Consider the following 21716-nt stretch of genomic DNA (forward strand, 5'->3'; position numbering starts at 1 on the left):
AAAGATGCTAAACTAAAAACTTTTACACAAGATCAATGGTTATAATAATAAATCTGCAGTCAGCACTAGTGGCCACTTTTTTTGTTTGTTTCTCTTCACTGAAGCAAACCGGAAACACTTTAAGCGACTTTGCGTACAACAATAAATTGTAGCATTAATTTTGTGATTAATTAGATTTTCTGAGACCGTATTTGTAATGCCATAGCAACGCTAGCTTGCATTCTCAAAGATCAATAAACTTTAATCTAATTTACTTGAGAAATACTTTCTTCACCTACAGTAACTCCTCACTGACTGCTGCCATGAAAATATGTCATATTAAAGGATTCCTGTACTGCTAGGCTGCCATGATAACAAATTTTGCTGGACAATAAATCATACCAGAAGTTATTGCGATAAATGATAATACTGTTGTTTTGAGAATATTTTCAAGTTATACGGAGTTAATGACATAATAATGTCTAAAAACATTCTCAAAGACCAATAAACTTTAAATTTTAATGAACATTTAATAGTGGAAGACATTTTAAATGTACAAACATAAATAAAAAAAAACAAAACAAAACTGTCCTTGAAAAAAAGAGCTAGTTGAAACCAAAGCACCAAACCGAAGGGTTTTGTCATGCAGTTTTTGATAGAAAGAAAAAAAGAGAAAAACAATAAATCATGCAAATGGAAATTATTGAGCTAGTTTTAATTTATCATGTGATGAACTGATTTATTGCTTATTGTAACAGGTTTGGTACTACAGAATGAATTTCCTGTTTCAGGTGCTGGATCTGAGCACGGAGGGGAAGGAGGAGGTTTTCTACGGACCGACACTGCCTTTCGCCTCAAACGGGATTGCAACCTGTTTCCTCCCGGCTCCTTATTTCACCTGCCCCAACCTCCAGACGCTACAAGTACCCCATCACAGGATAGGTGCTGTGTAGCCCACTGACTTGGAAAACGTCTGACAACCAGACGACGGATCGGTTGGCGCTTGCGAACCAGAATGAGGAAAAACAGCCAGTAAACAGAACTGGCTGCTCTAGCGTGGGTGTAACGGGGGAAGCCGTGCCGCTTCTTTAAGCTGTTGCTCCTGTCTTAAGACCGGGACAGCATTCAGTCTCACTGGAAGGTCCGTCACCTCTGTTGAGACGGACGGGGTAAATATAGTTGAGCGTTCCGACCAGCCACGGGAAACGGAAAGTTGCCGGAACCAATAATAGGGCTTCAAGTTTGTTTTCTGCCCTGAAAACAAAAAAAAAAAAAAAAAAAACACACAAAAAAAGTCAACACTGTCCATCGATTCCCATTTCGAGTTTCCCAGGCGGACCCAGACGAACATGTTGCAGAGCCGACACTTGAATTTTTTTTTTAATCCCCTAAATGATGTGAATTTGACAACAGATTCAACATACAAAATGTAGCTGCGTTTCCATTAAAAACGTGCGTAAAACTTTTGCTGAAAAAACAAACTACATTTTCGCAATTGTTGTGTTGACATTAAATTGGAAACGCAATTAAAATCACACGTGAATAAGTTTGTTCACATGATAAGTCATTCAGAAACATTCTCCTGCCACTTCCTGTTGTCTTCTTCTTTGTCTTTTCCACCAGTGGTTACAGCCAACTGTTGATCATGTGATTCGCGTGATGTGAAAAAAAAAAAAAAAAGCGTTTTGTCGCAATTTCGCGAAATGAACAAATTTCGGCATGGCCGAAAAATCACTCAATCTTAGCGCAAAAACTTTACCTAAAAATGTGAGGGTTTTTTTTTTTTCTTTGAAATTGGGTTATTTTCATTCATATAATTTAATTATTAACATTCAGTAATTTCAATTTGCACAACTATACGGTCAATGGAAACGCAGCAGCTGTGTGAGCTATTGAGGCTTTTATTTCAAGCTCAGGACCTAAAGATTGTTTGTTTGTGTTTTTAAATGAATGTCTGGACATTCAATCATGTATTACCTATTATTCTGCATTGTCAAACATTTGCTTTTACTAAAAAAAGAAAGAGAGAGAAAAAAAAGTGCTTGCACGTCCCTCATGTATCCGAAGCAACACGTCTGCAGGAATATACGGAAGAAACTGCAGAATAAAGATGCTACTTAAAGGACATCAAAGCTTGGTTGTTGGCAATTCTTTATGGAGTTACAGATCATTTTATGCAGATATTAAAACATTCTCACATTCTATGTGCTTTCCTCTCATACTGCTGCCATCGCAGGACAAAGCTTGCACCACCCACCCCCACCGGGTGAGATGTTCCGCAGTCAAGATGAGGCTGAAAAATGACTAGCAATGACAGAAAATGGGACTTGGGTGATTGTGGATGACAAGAGTGAGACTTCACGTGATTAGGTGCGAGCCAAATCCAGATTGCAAGAGATTGCTGCAACTTAGAGAAGGCGAGAATGAGAGGATCGGAACAAACAGTTCCCTCCATTCTCTCCCTCTCTACTTTTCTTTTCTTTCTTTTTTTTTTTCTTTTTCAAAGTCCTGAACTATTTGGAGCTCGCCCACGACTGTCGTGGTATCTGCGAATTAGAGCAGAGGCGGATCCCGACAGCTTTCATTCTTTGCTACTTAGAGATCAGAGGTGAGGATTTCTCTTTAAATGTAGGAAATGTCAGAATGAAAAGATAGACTTCTTTTTTTTTTATTTACAAAATGTGCATTATGTACACCTCTGTCAGGTTCCACCTATTGTGCCTCTTAAGACAATTTTCTTGTTATTTCAGTGACGTGATGGGCGGTCCAGTTAACCACAAACACACTTCAGAAAGTTCGATTTCTCCCAGGTGAAAAGGTTTGTTAGAGGAAAACCTCAGTCATTCTCCAGACTGTTGATTTCCTCCTGCCCACTTTCTCCAAGCAGGGACAGCAGCTTCACGTACGCACTCCTGCAACACAGAAAGATGTGTCACCTTACAATAACAATAATATTATATATTTTTTAAAATCCCTGACCACCTGTATAGACAGCTTATAAATAGCTTAAAGGCTGTGAAAAATGTGCCTACTTGACTTCCTCTGTGATTCATGGTGCTCACCTCAGGGCGATGTTCTTGCCCAGGCCCCGTTTGTGTTCGGTGCTCCTCAGACTGAGAGTCAGGCTGGGGATGAGAGCTCGAACAGCAGCGGGATCCAAGACGGCAACCGTCTCCAGGACGACGTACACCTGCCTGTCGTAGACGCCCACGTTCTCCTCCGCGAACGACCTGAGAGCGTCGGGATGGCATCGAGATGAAGTTCCCAGTTTCAGGGTAAACCGCTCATCTTCACATTCGAACGATTAGAAATTTCCCAGCGTGTTTTAACTGCTGTTAATTTAAGAATGTGGAACACCGCAGGGAAATGACGCAACGCTGAAGATATTTAGTGAAGTTACCGTAAGGCGGCGATCATCAACTCGCATGGCCTCACTGCAGACGCAGCGACGCATCGCTCCACCACGAGCTGCAGCGCATCCGTGCTCATCTTCCTCACTGGGCAAACAATAACACACACATGCACGCACACTTGTTAATTTTGTGTTGGCATATGTGTAAAATGAACTGAAGCCTTACAGTGACATTAATATCAGTTCATACACCTTGAACTTTTTTTTTTTTTTACATGTCATCAATTTACAACCACAAGCTTTATTTTTTTTTGCGCGTGTGTTTTTATCCAACAAACACAAAAGTTGTGCACAATGGTGAAACAGAATGAAAATCTGAAAAGTGTGGCACGCATGCAGCTGCAAATCTGTTGGGATTAAAAGTCAAGTCAAATTGAATAGAAAGTGCAATTGCATCGTAGGGATGCACGATATATCGGCACTAACATCAGTATCGGACCATTTTAGTGATTTTGTAACTTATTGGCCTAGGAAAACTAGGCCAATGATTTCAGCTGATATTTATTTTCGTCCGGTTGTTTTATTAACTTTCCAAAGGTGTTGAACCGGTATAGAAATATATGGATGTCAGTATCATTTATCGGCCGTAGCATCAATGTTAATCTCAGATATTGATAACAAACCATATTTTCATATTGGTGCATGCCAAGTATTAAAATGCCAAGTATTAAAAAAACCAAAAAAAAACTCCCCTCTTGACTTCGGCTGTTTGTCTTACCCGTCGGTTCATTGACCAGCATCAAACAACGCAGCAGAGCGGGAAGAGGCAGCGTCAGCAGGGAGGCGTCCGTATCGCCGTTTCGCCTCAGCAGCTCCAACAGGAACATCAGGACGGACGCGAGGCGAGGTGGGGGGGCGTGGCTTTTGAACTGAAGGAAATTCTCGCTGCGGAAAGCAACAAAAGGTGATCAGTCTGTTGGAGTTTTATAGTCAAACGGTTCCCCAATCCTCAGCTGTAGAGGCCTACCATAGCACCTCCAGGACGGTCCTCCTCAGCGCCGCTCCCCTGGCGGTCGGCGCGCCCTCACAGGCGCCGAGCAGCACCGGGTGGTTGGCGACCACGCCCAGAGAGGGCGAGGCGGGGAGGAAGTGGTCCAGGTATCTACGGGTTACAGAGCGAAGCTGCTGCTTGAGGCCGGCACCCTGGGACTGAGACACGCCCGATGCCACCGACAGACCCTGAGAGTGGATTCGTTATCAGAGTCAAATCCTCAAAACAAAATGGCAAATGATGGTTTTTCTGGTTGGCGTCCAGCAGATGTCCGTCCTGACCTGCAGATAAAGCGGTAAGCTGTCCCTCAGAGCTCTGTCCTGCTGCGGGACCTTGGGCGGCAGCAGCAGCCCGTCCACGATCCGGAACAACAGCTGCTGGGCTTTAGAAGTGGCCAGCAGGGGGCTCCAATGCTTCACTACGCAACCTGGAGAAGCACAACGACAAATCAACCCAACTCTAGCAACAATAATAAAAAGAGAGAACATTTCTGTACTCTACGCTGTGTTTACAAGCTGATTCTCTACGTACCCACAGCCCAGAAAGCCAGCTGCATCCCCTCCTGGTTCTTGCTGACTATGTACGGCTTCACATGTTTCAGGACGTCGCCGATGTAGTCCAGGGCTCTGGTCGCCATGGCCGACCGCTCTGACAGCAGCTGCAGCCCGCTGTAAACACTGCCTACCGCCTGACACCGTAAAACGCATAAGGAGAGAACACGTTTGGCTTATAAACAAAGGCTGCTGCAAACCTGACATGACCAGGGCGCAAACAGAATGTATTTTACAATATATTACACAACAACTTGGGGAAAAAAACAAAAACAAGACATTTTGGAGTTAAAAGCCAGCAGTATAGCAAGATTAGTTCTTGCCAAATCGTATATTATCATAAATACTGCAAATGCATCCGTCACCAGTGAGAAACAGTTACCAGCCGTACCAGTCATGATAATAAATTTTCCTGGACAATAAATTGTTGTATTCTTGTTTTAAGATCAATTTCAACTAATATAAAGAAAATAATGGCTTAATAATTCAAGTTCACACTCTCAAAGACCAAAAAACGTTTGTACAAAGCACTCCACGCTGGAACTATTATAGATTTTATATATCCAAAACAAACAATAAATAAAACAGAAAAAAGAAAAAAAAACAGACAAACTGAAACCATGAATAAAATAGATTATGAAGTTTTTGTAAACAAAATTGCCCTTTAAAAGTCAGTCAAAAATCCTCAGCAGACTGGAAATTAGCTCATTTTAATTGCGATTAATTGATTTATTGGTTTATTGCGACAGGCTGAAGTGTTACCTTGACAAACGTCTCCAGGGCTGCAGTCGGCTCGGGCCTGGCAGCCGGGGGAGGAAGTCCGGCTCTTTGCAGAAAGCCGTCCACCTCTGGCAGTCGCAGGACGAGCCGGGTCAGTTCGCACAGCTGCTCCCTCACTGCCCGGGCTGCGGCCAAAACAGGAAATATTCAGAAGCTGCAGTATTTGACAAAGAAGAAGTTTGGAGAAATATCTTAAAAAGCAGGGGGGTGCCGATAAATCGATCCTGACTTTCTTCATTTTGGGAGATTGACAACGATCTTATCTAGTGATCTTTTCTTCCTCTGAAAAGGTCTGAAAAACTAATTAAATACTTTTCAAGACCTATTTAGTGTCACTTTGAATGAAATTTAAGATCAAAAACAAACTAGGAATATAAATGGTGTGTGAGTGAATCTGCTGTATTACAATCAAACTACATAAAAACAGTGAAACTTCTTCAATCTGTTTGTGGATCTTTCCTATAGCCCAACCAAGACTCTTTCACCCAGAATGCACCTCTCATCATATGGGTTGCCAACTGAATTGAGCCAGAACTGAAAATGAATGTCATCCAACCACTTGCTCATGATAGATGCAAAAAAAAGCTAGCTAGCAAGGGTAGCGTCTGACTAGCGGTAGCTTCAACTGCCTCGAGTCACAGAACACAATCATGACGTCTGCGTGCGACTCAAACCTTTGCCTGACTGAAAAATCCCAAAAGAAAAATAAACTATATGGAATATACAACGTAAAATAGTCCTGTCACCACAAAATTTAAGACCGGTGATTAATATATTTAAGGCTAACTTGATTTTTTCAAAATGTAATTAAGACATTTTAAGGCCTTGATTGTAGAAATGTGAATTTAAGATGTCTGAAGGATGCGCAGACGCCCTGCTGACTGAGTGCAGAAGTCTAGTAAACAGTAGTCACACCACTGTTCCCAAATTAAAAATGCTGTCCCTATATTTAGCTACTTTTAAGACAAGAAAATTGATATCAGACAAAGTCAAAATCGCCATGCCAGGCTTTTCTAAGACCTCTGATTGGTCAGAAAACTGCAATTCATGCATCTCTACTAAAAAGGAAAAACACTGAGAGATAACGTGCTAGAAGTTTGAAATTGTGAGGATTGATGCATACAAAGAAAAACAAACAAACAAACAAAAAAAGGTAAAGTGTGGTTTGATGGGATTCTAGACCCAATTACCCGTTTTGCTTTCCGTCCCGTCCGGGTTCTTGTGGAGGTGTTGCTGTAGGACGCATCGGATCCAGGCCCTCACTGAGAGGCCTTGAGCCGAACTTGGGGCCGCGCCACTTAGCGACGACACCAACTCACTGCAAGGTAAGTTATGTATATAAGCTGTCGCAGGTACGTTTCATGAGAAACAAACACAATATGTTCCCAGCCAGAAGCGGAGACTGACGCTACAAATATGAGGGGGAATGCATGCGATTTGTAATTTTCACTTAAGGCGAGCTGCTGCGGCGTTCACACTTCTTATTCTCTGACAGAAGGGCTTCACCCAGGATTTACTGCTTAGTAGATGCAGAAATATGAAAATCCTTTTGTGTTGACAACAAACAAATGAGTCCAGCTACGCATAAGAGGATTGGAGGCTTTTAATATAACAACTATTATAAACAACACTTAAAAAGAGATTAAGATGTGAAAAAACTTTTATCTGTTCAGGTTTAGGACCTCAGGGAACCTTCATATTGGTTCCCTGAAGGCGGATGTTTTTGTGACGCGGGCGGATGTAAAAGGTTGAGTCTAACCTGTTCTGGAGCAGATGAGGAAGGTAGCGCGTCACCAGGAGCGGGTGGACCATATCGTCCCAGCCGAAGAGCTGCATGATGGTCTGAACCGGGTTGGGCTGCAGGTCCTGAGGGGCAGAACTGGGCAGCTCAAAGGCGAGCAAGGTGAAACCTGAAAAGAAAAGCAAATAAGTCTGAACGACCCCAATCCTCAAAACAGGTGCAACGTAATCCAACTCTGCTGTTGGACCATCTTGGTATTTCACTTTAGCCATCTTCAATCTTCTGCACAGGGCTGCAACTCACGATTAGTTTAATAATTGATCATCTTTACGATTAATCAGACTTAAAAAAAATGGCACATTCTGAAGAAATTTTCTTTTTTCATAAAAACATCAATATTTGACAAGAAATAATTAACTTCCTTTTTCTAAACGACAAAAACAAACATTTCATTGGCTAACATGCGATGAGTGAACGCTTGATCATTCGAAGCAAAGGATGCAGAGAAAGAAATGCTTCTAACATCAACATGTGAAAAGCTCAGCCCTTTCTGTTCAGCTTATCAGTAGCGTGTAGGCTTCTGGATTAACAGATTAATAACTGCACGGCAAAAGATTCTTAATGGCAGATTTTGTTTGATTATTTTACAGATTTTTGAACCTGAAGAATCAAAAGCTTCTGGGGAGTTCTGGGTTGAACAAACGTACAGATATGATATTCATTGCACAGTTTTGGTTTAATTCCTGCCGAGTGACTTTTTCTTTCAGCAAATGGAGTCTGTATACTTCAGGTAATGATTACTGAAATAGTTGACGATAATTTCAATATTCAACTAATCACAATTAAGCCAACCAATCATTTCAGCCCTGCTTCTGCATTTAAAAATTGTATTTAAAATTTAAAAATGCTCTCTCTCTTGTTGGTTTTGTTCTCTCCCTCCATATTTTCTCGTCTTGTCTTCCTCTCAGTGGGCGTTGCGTACCTGCAGCAGCATCTGCCAGCTGAGCCGGCGGGGTCTGGGAGAGGCGCAAGCTGCGCAGGAAGGGGAAAAAGTGCAACCACAGAGCGGAAGCTACCGCTAGGTGGCGCTCCCTAATCGCACTGGCTGGAGCCGGAGCCCAGGCTGGGATGGGCGCTGACTGGATGCTGCGCTGATGGACCCGTCTGGTAGAACACACACACACACACACACACACACAAATCCTTAAAACACAAGAACAGATAAACAATTCTATATAATGTAACAACACTCCCTCTTGGTTGGGCTCCAAAACCCCTCCCTCTTTTCCTTCCCCCTTGCTCCCTTGTTTCTGTCTTTCACTGCTCCTTCATGTCTCCTCTCTCTCTCTCTCCCCCTCTGCTGTCTCAGGGGGGATTACTGAGTGTGATGGTGCGCTGCAGTGAGGAGGAGGGAAAGGAGGAGGAGAGGTGGGGGTGTGAGGAAGGAGGATATCACAGGCGTACAGTGGAGCCTAATGCTGATCCCCTGTACACAGAGCGTAGTTTGGCTTGTCTGGCTCATCCCTGGCCCTGGCTAGCAGAGCAGCCCCACAGTGGCTGGCATTAGCCCCCGATAAGCAGCTGAAGGAGCTGTAATCTCATTTAGACTGAAGATGATCCTCCTGTCCCTCTCATTCTCCTGAAAACGCAGGGGTTAAAGTGTGCAGGAGAAGGTTTGAGGAACTACCGGCAACCCCCTTTCCATCCTTCCACACACAGACAGACAGACACGCACACACACACACACACACACACACACGTCTACCATCTTCCCTTCCAGCAAGGTTGCATCTAATCCAGAGAGCTGAGACAATCGATTAGAGTCTGAATTCATTAGGCTTGTTACTACAGCGGAATGGGCCTTTCACACCCATCAACCCTCATTGTACAAGACATCATCAGAAAACGTTCTTAATCCTCCCTCTTTGTGGCTTCTTATATACAGTGCACACACACACACACACAGCACGGCTAAATACCATTAGACTGTCACCCTTTCCCTCTTATTCTGCTTTGAGTGAAAAAGCAGAGAGTACTTTGCATCCTAAAAACACCAGACAGAATCCTCAGATACATCCAAGGACACAGGTTTCAATTAATTTGTGTCTTTTTCTAGGTTATGCAAGTTTGCACAATTATTTTAGAGAAAAAAATAATAAAATGCCTCAGTGTTTACTAAGTCGTTTAATGCAGGTAAAGAGAACTATTTTTATTTTTTGTTTGTTTGTTTTTAGTCCGCGTTAACTACCTCCAAATTTCACATGCACGAAGTTCGCCTATGCCTTGAACGCCTCATCGAGCAAGTTCCGTAGGAAACGAATGGAGAGGGAGCGACGTCGCCTTCAGGGTGTTGAGCTCTTTACTCTGCGCTCTTACATATAATGCGCCTAGCGTCGTATGGGTTGACAACAGAAGTGAGCCAGGAGCGGAAACGAATGTTGGCAATACAAATGCCGATAAATTTGTACTGGCACCCCATAAACAGAAGCTACAGTCATCTCGCGAGTCGACTAGGACTATATACTGTAGTTTTGCAGCATATCTCTTTTCCCACACTCCCCACCGACTGTCTGAACATTTAAAAAGGCAACTAGCAAAACCCAAAAATAGATTAACTAGCTAGCAAGGGTATATTATACCAGGACATCCTGTATTTTAAGCCAAATTTAAGCGTCCCATACAGCAGTGGTCCCCAACCACCGGGCCGTGAACCAATTGGTACCGGGCCACGCAAGAAATAATTAAATATGTCCGTTCTATGTATTGAGTCTGGAGGAGCTTTTATTTTGAAAATCCTAAACCGGATGCTGTCGGTTACGTTTTGCCAACGTCTTGTCCAACATGCAGCAAGATGAGTAAGAAACAACGCCCCCCCCCCCCCCACCCCCCAACACACACACACACCCGTCGTAAGAAAGAACAGCATCAGTCTCGACCCTTATAACGCGCACACCCCCCACCCCGGTCCGCAGAAAATTTACGAAGGGTTTACCGGTCCGCTGTACTAAAAAGGTTGGGGACCACTGCCATACAGGACCGGTTTCCCGTATTTTACTGCAGCCTGCAATTCGTATTTACAATCACTAGATGGCACTCCTCTCCTCTCTTGCCTAGATGAAATATCACGTCGAAATAGAAAGAGTAGCGCAGCTGGGCTTCGTCTGTTAACGACTCTTTCGGTCAGAAGTCGCAGCTTATGCGAAAAATTAATTTTATATAGAGAAAAATACAAAGAACAGGAAGCCTATTAGTGACTAAAGCTTTTAGCAGTTTATGTGGTCAGGAGTTTTCTATTGGACATTGAGGTGAGAACAATTTATCTCAACTGCATAATGATAAGTAATGTGTCAAAATGTAAGACTTTTTTAAGAACAAACCCTCTGTACTAATCACACATTATGTTTCAATCCTATCGTTCGGAAAATATGTTAAATTAATTGTTTGTGCAGCATAAGTAATATTAAAGAAAATAAAAAATCCAACAGGGCCAGCCAATGCCAGCTCATTTTCCGGTCAACCAATCCGAAGCAGAGGGTCATGGACAGAAATCAAACTGAGGAATTATGGCATCTTCCCTCAGCGCCGTGACCGTGAAGGGCCACCGTCCGGACCCTCCGCTGCCTCCGCCGTTTGGCAGAGTAATTCTCTTAATGTGTGCAGATTCCACATGGCTCTTAATAGACATAATGATGCACTGGCTAAATTTGCCAGGCTTCATAATTACTCATTAATTGTGTCACAGGGAGAGACATTAATCACAAAGAGATACCAAGAATCGCCAGGCTTTAGGAATTAGGTTTAATTCGGTGGGATGTATTGGAAAGAGGGGTCTTGTTTGGCTAAATGGGTCAGTGTGGTTCGAGGCATTAACAGGGGGTGAAGAGTGGAGGGGGCTGCCTCTGGGAGTTCTTTCCTCTCTCCCTCCTTGGTCCATTAATGTGCAAATGTCTGCCCTGCCCTTCCCTCACATCGGAGTCCGAAAGTTTGGGATTACTGAAGTTAATGAGATGCGATGTTATAGGAACCAGACTGCGTACACCTGGGTCACGGTGCAGCTTTTGGGGTGTGGGCATCTGTGAGGGTTTAAGGTTTCAAAGATGGACCACCAGACCATTAAACCAATCCTCAAACATGTGAAACAGTTTCACAAAGGTTCACTTTTCCAGTTTTATTATCATTTATTAACGTTTCTGACTTTGCAGAAATAATTAGAGGCGGTGAGACAAGGTGGTGGCGGTGGCATTGTGCAGTGGGGGTACTTGTCTTTAGGGCTAACCTGGTCCAATTTGGACCTTTATAGTAAAATATAGAAAATTATTAAACCTAGAGCTGGGAAAAATCTTGTAAGAAAACCCCATCTACTAGACAAGATATTTATTGTTGAGAAACAATGGATGCCATTTCTGAAAACATGAGAAAGGATCCAAAAACCCGATTCTTTCATCTGCAACCCTCATCTCTGATCCCCCTCGCCTCCCCAACCACATCAACCGACACTGTCTCCTCCGTCTCCCTTTGACCTTCAGCTGGGGTTGTTCATGTAACCAACACCCCCGTCCCGCAGATGAACCCGTCCTGATGCTCCACCGGCCGAAGATTCTAACAAAGCCGCAGCCCTGCAGCCGCTCTCAAAACAATAAGGGGCCCCATAGAGGTGTCCCCTGGCTCTGTAACTCTAATCAGGGCGCTGGCAGCACCTGGGGAGGGCCGTTTTGGGGTCAGCGAACCTCCAGAGACACACACACACACTGACTTCACAATTGTCCTTTTATCAACATGAAGAGTGAGAAGAAGAAGAAGAAGAAGGAATGGGGAGAGCAAAACGCTCACCTCTGCTGGTTCTGTTTCACTGATTTACAAAGTTCAAGACTAGAGGAGCCTTGATGCAGCTGCTGAGCGTTTACGGCAGCGTTCTCACCTGAGCTGTGCCAGGACGGTCTGCAGAAAGCTCAGGACGGAGTTCAGCTCAGACTGACGACACGCCGGAAGCAGCCAATCGAAGCCCTCGCCGAGCAGCTTCTCCTCCGACAGGCCGAGGCCGGCGCTCGTCTCGAACACCTCGGCCACGCCCTCCAGGTAGGAACCCAGGGGCCCCCAAAGGGCGAGCCTGCGGGACGCCTCCGTGGTTTTACTGTAGAACTCCTTGGCCGTCTCGTTGAAAGACGAAGCCAGGCAGCCGGCCTGAGCGCCAACATCCAGACCTCTCTCCTGTGGAACGACAAATCAGAAGTATTTCCAAACCTGTGGACGTGCCGTGGGAGGTGGGACGGGGAATTATGGGTGTTTTCGGGAAACAAACCTGGAAAAGCAACAGCAGTGACAGTTGGCCTCTCCAGACCAGTGTTCGATGTGCGGGGGGGCAGTTAGAGGGCAAGAAGCCCAGCAGCTCGCAGGCTCTGCTGGCCACGTCCTCCAGCTCCGCCTGCCTGGCAACCACCAGGAAGAGGAGCAGGAAGTTCATGAGGCCGCCTTCAGACAGCTCCTGCATCTTCTTTTTTGAGAACTTGGAGTAAATCCTGGAACCAGAAGACCAGAGACAACATGGTCAGAGGAAAGGGTCATTAGGAAATGGCTACAGTGCACTACAAAAATATGTAGACCCCCATATCAAACAGTGGGGTAACTATTGTTAACCACCCATGTGACATGACCTGGTGGTCTGTCAGCCAGCTCTCTCTGCCAATCAAAAATGGACAGTGGCTGACTTTCAGACCTTTGCTAGAGGCAGATAACAGAGTCTCTCTCTGCAGGTTTCACCAACTCAAAACCTTTTAAAGACCATTGTGAATGGAATTTAAGACCCACCAACGTAAACACAAAAAGTTAGCTTGCTAGCTAGTTAGCTAGAAGGGTATAGTAGCAGTGAGTTACCGGCGGCCTCAACTGTCTCAAGTCACAGAACGCGATGAAGATGTTGGCGTGCGACTCAAACTTTTGCCGGATAGAAAAATTCTCAGGAGCAAAAAAAAACAAATGCACGGAATCTACAAGAATTAAATCGTCCTGTCAAGACAAAATTCAAAGCTTGTGATTAACATACTAAAGGACAACTTAGTTTTTTAAATGAATTCAAGATATTTTAAGGCCTTAATTTTAGATGCATGAATTTAAAACTTTAAAAGGATGTGCGAAGGGTAAGATCAGTTGAGACATCAGTTGAATCGACCGATCACTCAAAATCAAGAAAATCAGGGCAGATTTTTTGATGCGCCCCTAGTTTTGTTCATTTTCTTTCCATTTAAACTTTTTAACCAAAGCTAAACTGATTAGGAGTGTTTTTTTTAAGTGGAAGGAATGATTTTAAATGCTGACAAAGTGAACTCTCCACCCCTGCTGTGCATCTCATCAACGGCTTCCATCACCCCCTAATCTTCAGGAGAGAGTCTGACCTGCCAAACTTCTGCACCTATGTGTGTGTGTGTGTGTGTGTGTGTGTGTGTGTGTGTGTGTGTGTGTGTGTGTGTGTCAGAGTGAAGGAATAAGCAGGAGAGTGAGTAAGAACAGAGAACCACCCAGCACGCCGTTAGATCCTGCGGGCGCTGTGGAGAAATGCCTTTAAAGATCATGTTAAATGTCAGAGACACTCAGACACGCAGCGGTAGGTGCTCGGTCCCTCTCTCCACAGCCAAACCAATTTACTGCAACACCAGCGAGAGATCAATAAATACACACACACACACACACACGCCCGTCGCCACACACCCAGCCCCGCTGTTTCCTTCCCTGGCAGGAGAACACAGAAAGCTAAAGCCCCTCCACCCCCTTTAGCCCCATCTCCCAAACACAGCTGCAGCCCACACAGGTGAGCCGAGCTGCTGTTTGGGTCAAAACACAAACGGCGCGCATCCCGAGACAAACCGAAGTGTAAAGAGGTACGGCTGAAGCGCAGGGATTGCTTCAAACCGATGGGGGGGGAGGAGAGGGGAGAGAGACCAGGTTAACACCAAATCCGGCGGTCAGAGCTGGAGGGGAAGGAGTTTTAAATACATGAGTGGATAATATGTAACAGGGATACAAGCGGCACACCGGGCATTTTTCCGTCTTCTCCCAACTTGTTGGTTTATGGATTCCTTTCTTCTTTTTTTTAGCTTTTTATTTCGTTCTTAAGCTGGAGCAAACAGCTGTTCACAACTTCTGGCACCGCATTCGATTCCGATCTTGATTGCCATCGTTGTCCCGCGCCGGTAGTCTGGATAATGGAATACAAGCGGCACACCGGGGATTTTTCCACCTTCTCCCAAATTGTTTGTTTGTTTATCACGTAAGGATTTCTTTTTTTGTTGTTGTTGTGTTAACAGATATTCCCAACTTCTGGCACCACAATTGATTCCGATCCCAATCATCGTAGAAGAGAGCGTCGCCGAGACGTCGCGGAGATACACTCGGCCTCCGCCTTGTTAGGGAGGAGGCGGGGGGCTGGCGAGGGGATCGCTCCAGTGGAGGGCTGATGGATCCATCCCAAGCGGAGCCCGGCTGCTGCCAGGCCTCCGCCCCCCCCCCCAGCAGAACCCCGAGCACCACGCTCAATCCGTGTTGGAAACCAGCGCGGCTTCGTTAAGGCGAATTAACCGCCACGCTCGTTAGCTAATTAGCCCCCATGTCTGCGATGCTACTGAGCACATTCCAGACAGAGGGAAGTCATTAGCCGGATTTATCCGCGGCTGCTGCTCTCTGGCAAGGAGCCGCCTTGGGATGCGGCGCGGTCCGGCGATGAGAACATCAGCCTGTGAGATGTTTAGCTTTCGGTTCCCCTCTCTCTTCAGCAGTCAGCATTCCCGGGAGCAGGTGCGCCGTTGTGTGTTTGTGTGTGCAGCGGTAGGTGGTCTCCTTGGGTCTGGCCTGCGCTCAGGAGCAGGTGGTTGACTCCTGAGACACCTGCTCCGCTGGTGGGTCCGAGTAAATATCAAAGAGTCCGCCGGTGCAGCTGGCACGCACACAAACACGACTCTACTACTCCAGAGTTGGCAAACGCACACGGCGTGCGAGCGTTCCCGCAGGTACGCACCTCCACACACACACAAATCCTAAACAGCTGTTTAAACAAATCGCATGTTTTAAGATCAAGAAAGGAGGGGCGTAAACTAATCTTGTAAATCCTTGTCCACAACGGTCCAAAAAAACCCCACCCCCAAATCCCTGCTTTACATTAGATGTGGTGTTAAGACAGCTGCCTGTGTGTAATTCCCGCTTTTCCAAGGTGGAAGCAGAAGTCTCCCCTCCGTTCTTACCTTCCCTTGATCTGCCTCTGCGGGGCGCCGCTGGCCCAGTCCTGGCCGAGGCACAGGGCCAGCACTCGGAGGAAGATGTGGAACGAGTTGGCAGATTTGTAGAGTTGGGCGTGGGCCGGAGAGCGCGGGGCAGAGGGGCAGCAGCAGCTGCGCGCCTGCTCCAGCAAGGCCAGTGGCGTCTTGCAGACAGAGCCCAGGCCCGACACCCCCAACCACGGCACAGTGAACGAGGAGTTCTGCAGAGGAGCGACCCGAGCAGGGTATTAGTTTTACACAACTCGCCAGGAACCCATCGGGACTGAGTGCTGTGGACTTCAGAGTTGAATATCAAAGAACAGGTAAGGTGGTGTACATAAAACAAAAGAGTAAAAGTATATAAATCAAAGTTATAAACTTTGTTGTAATTGCAGCACACCACACTGATTATGGGGTTTTACTAATCACCTTTCTAATACAAGTCTTCTTTTTTTGTTTGTTTGTCAAAAGTGACTTTTTTTGCCAAAAAAAAAAAATCTTCTTTTAGGCAAAGAAAGAAGGAACTCATGTTATACAAACATGATTCTCTTTTTCCCATCCTCATCCAAACCTGGAACAAACATTAATAAAATTCCAGTTTCTCCAGACCGTAACTCAAACAAAGCATCTTATCAAAGCGAAACATTTCGTGATACTAGCCGCAAAATAAACTCCTGTCAGTATTTTACTCCCAGTTTCCCTCAGATTACAGCCCTCACCAGGTTCCTGCTGTAGGACTCCCAGAGGGTGGAGACAGCAGCTGTGCTCGGCTCCCACAGCAGACACAGACTGAGGCAGCAGTGCACATGCATCCTGATCTGCTCCTCTGCAAGGCCACCCTAGCATTAAATGACAAATAGATTGAATTCATCTCAGCTAACTATTGCATTAATCTACATAAGTAAGCATTTGAAAAACTTCTCTAAACCTTGGGGTCACAGGTCTTCTTGAGCAACCCCTCCACAAATGTCCAGTTATCCTCCAAATACTTCTGAAATCACAGTGGGGGTGGGGGGGGGAGACGTTTAACATTTAACATAATCTTTCCCAGACCACCATGTCAGGAGCGTATTACTCTCTATCACACCATGTTATCAGCACCGAGCCTAACGGTCTCTCACCTCATTCTGCATTGTGCCGTTGCGGCTGTACTGGCCCAACATGGCCAAGTGGGTGAGGAGCCACCATGTGAATCCCAGAGGGTCTCTACAGTGTGTCAGAGGACCACCGAGGTGTTCTGGTGCGGGCTGCCCATCTACCAGAGGCTTCAGCAAGGGGTTCATGTAGCTCCAAAACGACTACAGGAAACATGTCACAGTTAGCGCAGCATTGACGCCACTTATTGCGCAACGGTTAACGTTAGTGTCGCTCGTTGTTACCTGTGTGCGCAGAGCTTTATTTCTGTGCTGCAGGAGGTACATGAGCAGCACCCAGAGCTCTTTGGTGCAGAGGCAGAGGAAGGGACTGCTGCTCAGCGTCTCCGTAGGTCTCACCTGGAGAGGAAAAGCTTCTAGTTAAACGTTCACATCTAAAGTTTTATTAGGCAAACGTTTTGTTTTTTTCCTTTAAGTTTTAACAAAGCTTCCAAAAAGTTAAAGTTTTTAAAGCTTTTAAAGTTAAAGCACTCTGCTGCTCTATAACCACATACAGGTCGATCTAGGAAGTTGCGATGATTCCAACTATTGGCACAAATTCATACATTCGTAATTTTTCCACAAATCTGACCAATCACCTTAATATTTTCTGTTTTTCCTTCTTCTCTGACCAATCACTGCACTCGACTGAATTTTGACCAATCCTCTTAACCCCCTGGTAACTCACTTTAACTTCCTGTTTCACGTCTCTTAAAACCTGCAAGATGAAAGAGCGTGTGACGTTTAACGGTAACATTTGCCTTTTTTGTGTGTCCCAAAAAGCATTTTGAGATATTCTATTGAATTTTCTTCCACTTTGTATACAGCTCATGTTATTTATTTATTTGTTTTTTTTTTGCATTTTGGCAATTCCTCGGGATAAGATTTCATTTACATTAAGGCTGCTATTTCAAAAAGGTACTTTAAAATATATTTTGAACTTTAGACCGTTACTATATTAAAATCCTTTCGTTTTTTTTTTTGTTTTTTTTTACAAAGACCATCTTATGGTAAAAAATGAAGCTTAAAAAATGTGCAAATTTGAACGCAACTTTTTGAAAAGTCAGTAATTCTAAGGCTGCTACAATCACAGCAAAAAAACATGACAACGTCCTGGAGGAACTGATGTACTAACTGCACTGCAACAAACACAAAATCTTACCAAGCAATTTTGGTCTGGTTTTTAGTGTTAATGTCTTCTTATACATAAAATAAGACAGAACCAACTTAAAAGTAACTTTTCAGCAAGATATACAAGATGGTTTTAAGTAAATAATGTTTTAATATTGATGAAAAATGATGTCTTGTTATAAGTTAAAAAAAATCTGCCAACAGAAGACATTAAGGAATCAACATTAAGGAATTATTTACGTTAAACAAGCTTCTATAAATCGCTGAAAAGTTACTTGTAAGTTAGTTTTGTCTTATTTCAAGTTTGCTAATACAATTGCACTCGAAACTAGACAAAAAAAATACTTTGGTCAGATTTTTTTTACCAGTGTGTCGTAACGACATGAAATCAGTGTCACACTCTTAACTAGAAGAACAAGCGGATGACTTCCCCACCTTGCTGTATTTGCCCGAGGCCAGAGCCGTCAGGTCGCACAGCAGGGCGGCCAGGTGCTCCTCAAACAGACTCGTATCGGTCAGGTTCTCCCCCGTCAGGTCCACGAACCGGTGGGCGTAAACCACCTGGCCTGCGGACAGTTCCCACGACGACAATGACTCGACGCGACACACACACACACACACACACACACACACCCGCTTGTTCACTTTGGGTTCCAGATTCTTACCTTGCATCTTGTGAGCCAGCGCATGCAGGATTTCCAGGACCGACCAGTGAATGTCGAGATGGAGGTGCAGCAAATGCCAGGAGGGAGGAAAAATCTGTGGGTAGGATTGGAGAATTTCAAGCTCAGGGTCAATAAAAGAGAAATCAACTGAGCTGTGGGAGGTTAAGAAAATAGAAAAAAAAAAGTTAGTTGCAATCACTTTATGTTGTTTCCTTTGATTTATCCCATACAGTGATTTTTAAGCATCATAAATTCCACCCAGTACTTGTACCTTCCCGTGGTCTTGCATGCTGAAGGCTGCCTGTACGCCTGCGGGCAGGTCTTTGAGCCGTCCTGTCAGGAGAGTGACGGCGAACAGTTCCTCCAGCAGAGCGGCGGGGAACTGCTGCTCCAGCTGCTCGTAGGGATGTGAGTGAGCTGCGTCCAGACACGGTTCGAAGTGCCTGCAGGATGTCGGGCAAAGCAGAAAATCCAACATAAAACATCACAGGCAAGTACACTGAATTATGTTGATTAAAAATATATACATATATATACACATTACCTGTGCAAAAAGACTTTAACATACTGAAGAAACGAAACACACTGCTGCCGAAGGTCCTCCGACTCATAATGCAGATTCCCTGCTTGTCCTAAATTAAAAAAAGTGTAAGCAGGTATATTTAACGTAACATTATATCTATAGGAAAATGCCATACATATGTAAAGCCCAGCATTGAATGATACGTGTTTATGATCACATTAAAACCAATCAGTTTATTACAGTTTAAAGTGATAAAACTTTACCGACTTCGCACTGAATTTGTTTCACCCATTCCTCTTAGACTAGCTCAACAGAGTCAGACTGGGTGAATAATGTCTAAAAGCACCAATTTCTGACTAGGATTCATGTCTGGACTTTAACTAGGCCTTTCAAACACAGGAATGCACTTTGATCTACAACATTACAATGTATATCTGACTGGATGTTCAAGGTTGCTATATTGTTGGAAGGGGAACGTCTGTTCTCTGCTGGGAAAACCCCCCCCCAACATAACCCACAGCATGATGCTGCCATCACCTTGTCTCACTGTTAAGACAGAGCTTTCTGGATTATTTGCAGTGTTAGTTTTCTCTGACAACTTTAGCTGTACTGCATGTTGGTTGAAAAGCTTAGTTTTCTAAGCTTTCTTCCATATTGTCCTCTAGAAAATGTAAATGCAACTTCCCATTAGGCCGATAAATGAACTGATCGAATGATAAAACGAGCTCAATAATTTCCATTTTCACGATTTATTGTTTTCTTTTCTGTCTTTCTACAAAAACTGGATGAGAAAAGTCATTTTTTGAAGGACAGCTTTGTACACAATTCCGTTTTCAGACTTCATAATTCATTTGATGTGTCGTTTCTGTCTTTCTGTGCATTTATTTTGGATATTTAAAATGTCTTCCAGTTCCAGTGTTAAATGTCCATTAGAATTTATAGTTTATTGATCTTTAAGAATGTGTTGTGCTGGTGTCTATCTCCAGCTAACGTTTTGGGCGAGAGGCGGCGTCACCCTGGACAGGTCGGCAGTCTGTCGCAGGGCAACACAGAGACACACAGGACACACAACCATGCACACACACACTCACTCACACCTAGGGAGAACTTCAAGAAACCAATTAACCTGATAGACATGTTTGTGGAAGGAAGCCGGAGAACCTGGAGAGAACCCACACATGCACAGGGAGAAACCGGGCCGGGAATCGAACCCAGGACCTTCTTGCTGCAAGGAAACAGCTCTACCAACTGTGCCACGGTGGAGCCTCAAAACGACAACATTATCATTTATCTCATTATCGTACTTCTATCTTGGTGATCTTTTGGTTATTCTGACATCAAAAAGAGAGTGTAGGAGGGATTTTTAATTGTATTTCTAAACCGACTTACCAAAGTCATGTGAACTCGTCTGAACCAAAGTCTCCAACTTGTAAAATGTTTGTCTGAAATACAACAAACCAGAGTCAGAAGGAACAAACGGGCTTTCCGAGTAAAATAATTTTATCATTAAACCTCAGGGCTAATAGAAGACAGCATGCAAAAAACGAGTCGGATCGACTCGGGGTGACTTAAATTCCCTACCGAAACAGGCCAAAGAGGAATTTGGTCGACTCCACCAGCGCCGTTTCAGTAACCCATGGGAAGCCGAAAATCTCCACCGTGTCCGTCTCAAATTCAGCAGGGGCCGGGTCAAGACGCAGCAGCAGCCTTCAGAGGTGGGAGCAACACCAACAGACTTTAACCACAAGTTTGTTTCGGTCAGATTAACAAAATCTCACGCGAAAACTCAAGCTTAGCTGGCCACGCTTCTCTGTAAGAATGTCAGTGTTTCTAGCAGGCACGACAGATATGCTTTGTGGTCAAGCTTGAGCACCGGATGTTGAATATACCGTTTCAGGGATCCCCGTCCAAGGTATCCCTCAGGGGACAGAGCTGCAGCCCGCTCATCTTTAGCTTCACAGCAGCTGAAGCAGGGCGGTCGAGTGGCCGCCAGGTCACACTGGTTGTCTGCTGCAAAGGGGGACACTGGTGGAGTGAGGGACTCGCTGAACTCTTCCGCCATGCTGTTGGTGGACCATCAGTGTCAGGTATTCACACAAACACGCAGGAGAACGGACATAATCATAAAACTCTCAAAATGCCTTTTAAAAGCGGTCATTTTTGCAACAAAACGATTTTACATGCGTATGTACTGTTTGTCTATAGCAAAAACCAAAAATTCAGATACAATTTTAATAAAATTCTATCTTACCTTTGACTTCAAACTCTCCTTTATTTTTATATTTTGTGGAAATACCACTTTAAATCAAGGCAATAATGAATAAAAACTGGCCAGTCGTCATTACTGTTGTTTTGGTTTTCGGGCTCTCCCGCGCCTTGATCATGCGCATGCGTAAAGTCTCCTCGCGTCTCCTGATTGGTCAGAAGTTTCAACAAGGGTGTGACTTGCCCTGTCTCGGAAACTTGACAAGAGGATTCCCTGCTGAGTACTTCCTTTATCGCCAGTTCGTTCAACGCGATAAAGTATGTTTTAGCTATTATTAGTATTATTAAATATATTAAATAGT

At 44.4% G+C, this 21716-nt stretch overlaps 2 protein-coding genes across 3 annotated transcripts in view; one reads left to right on the forward strand and one right to left on the reverse strand.

The window, feature by feature from the left end:
• The window catches only part of klhl32 (kelch-like family member 32), a 33860-nt gene extending 31749 nt beyond the window's left edge, over window positions 1-2111 (forward strand). The window contains exon 11 of the mRNA XM_044118129.1: window positions 771-2111. Coding sequence (XP_043974064.1) covers window positions 771-932 — 162 coding nt within the window. The 3' untranslated portion in view covers window positions 933-2111. The remainder of the gene's footprint in view (window positions 1-770) is intronic.
• mms22l (MMS22-like, DNA repair protein) lies at window positions 1882-21554 on the reverse strand. Of its 2 annotated transcripts, none has more exons than XM_044118124.1 (26): window positions 21401-21554; window positions 21039-21212; window positions 20731-20856; window positions 20539-20591; window positions 19171-19258; window positions 18898-19069; window positions 18627-18720; window positions 18397-18527; window positions 17077-17190; window positions 16819-16995; window positions 16626-16685; window positions 16417-16536; window positions 15683-15918; window positions 12754-12970; window positions 12373-12662; window positions 8437-8618; window positions 7473-7623; window positions 6904-7031; window positions 5696-5838; window positions 4914-5070; window positions 4664-4809; window positions 4359-4570; window positions 4110-4276; window positions 3380-3476; window positions 3042-3209; window positions 1882-2891 (listed from the first exon to the last, which is right to left on the reverse strand). In XM_044118124.1, exons 2-26 carry the CDS (start codon window positions 21209-21211, stop codon window positions 2816-2818), a joined length of 3678 nt encoding a protein of 1225 aa, XP_043974059.1. In that variant the 5' UTR covers window position 21212; window positions 21401-21554; the 3' UTR covers window positions 1882-2815. The 2 variants fall into 2 exon arrangements, with proteins under 2 accessions (XP_043974059.1, XP_043974058.1); XM_044118123.1 differs by having other exon boundaries at window positions 1883-2891; window positions 16626-16688; window positions 21401-21553.
• Between the last annotated feature and the right edge of the window lie 162 nt (window positions 21555-21716).

Source organism: Gambusia affinis, linkage group LG05 (assembly GCF_019740435.1).
Source record: "Gambusia affinis linkage group LG05, SWU_Gaff_1.0, whole genome shotgun sequence".
Classification (NCBI taxonomy): domain Eukaryota; kingdom Metazoa; phylum Chordata; class Actinopteri; order Cyprinodontiformes; family Poeciliidae; genus Gambusia; species Gambusia affinis.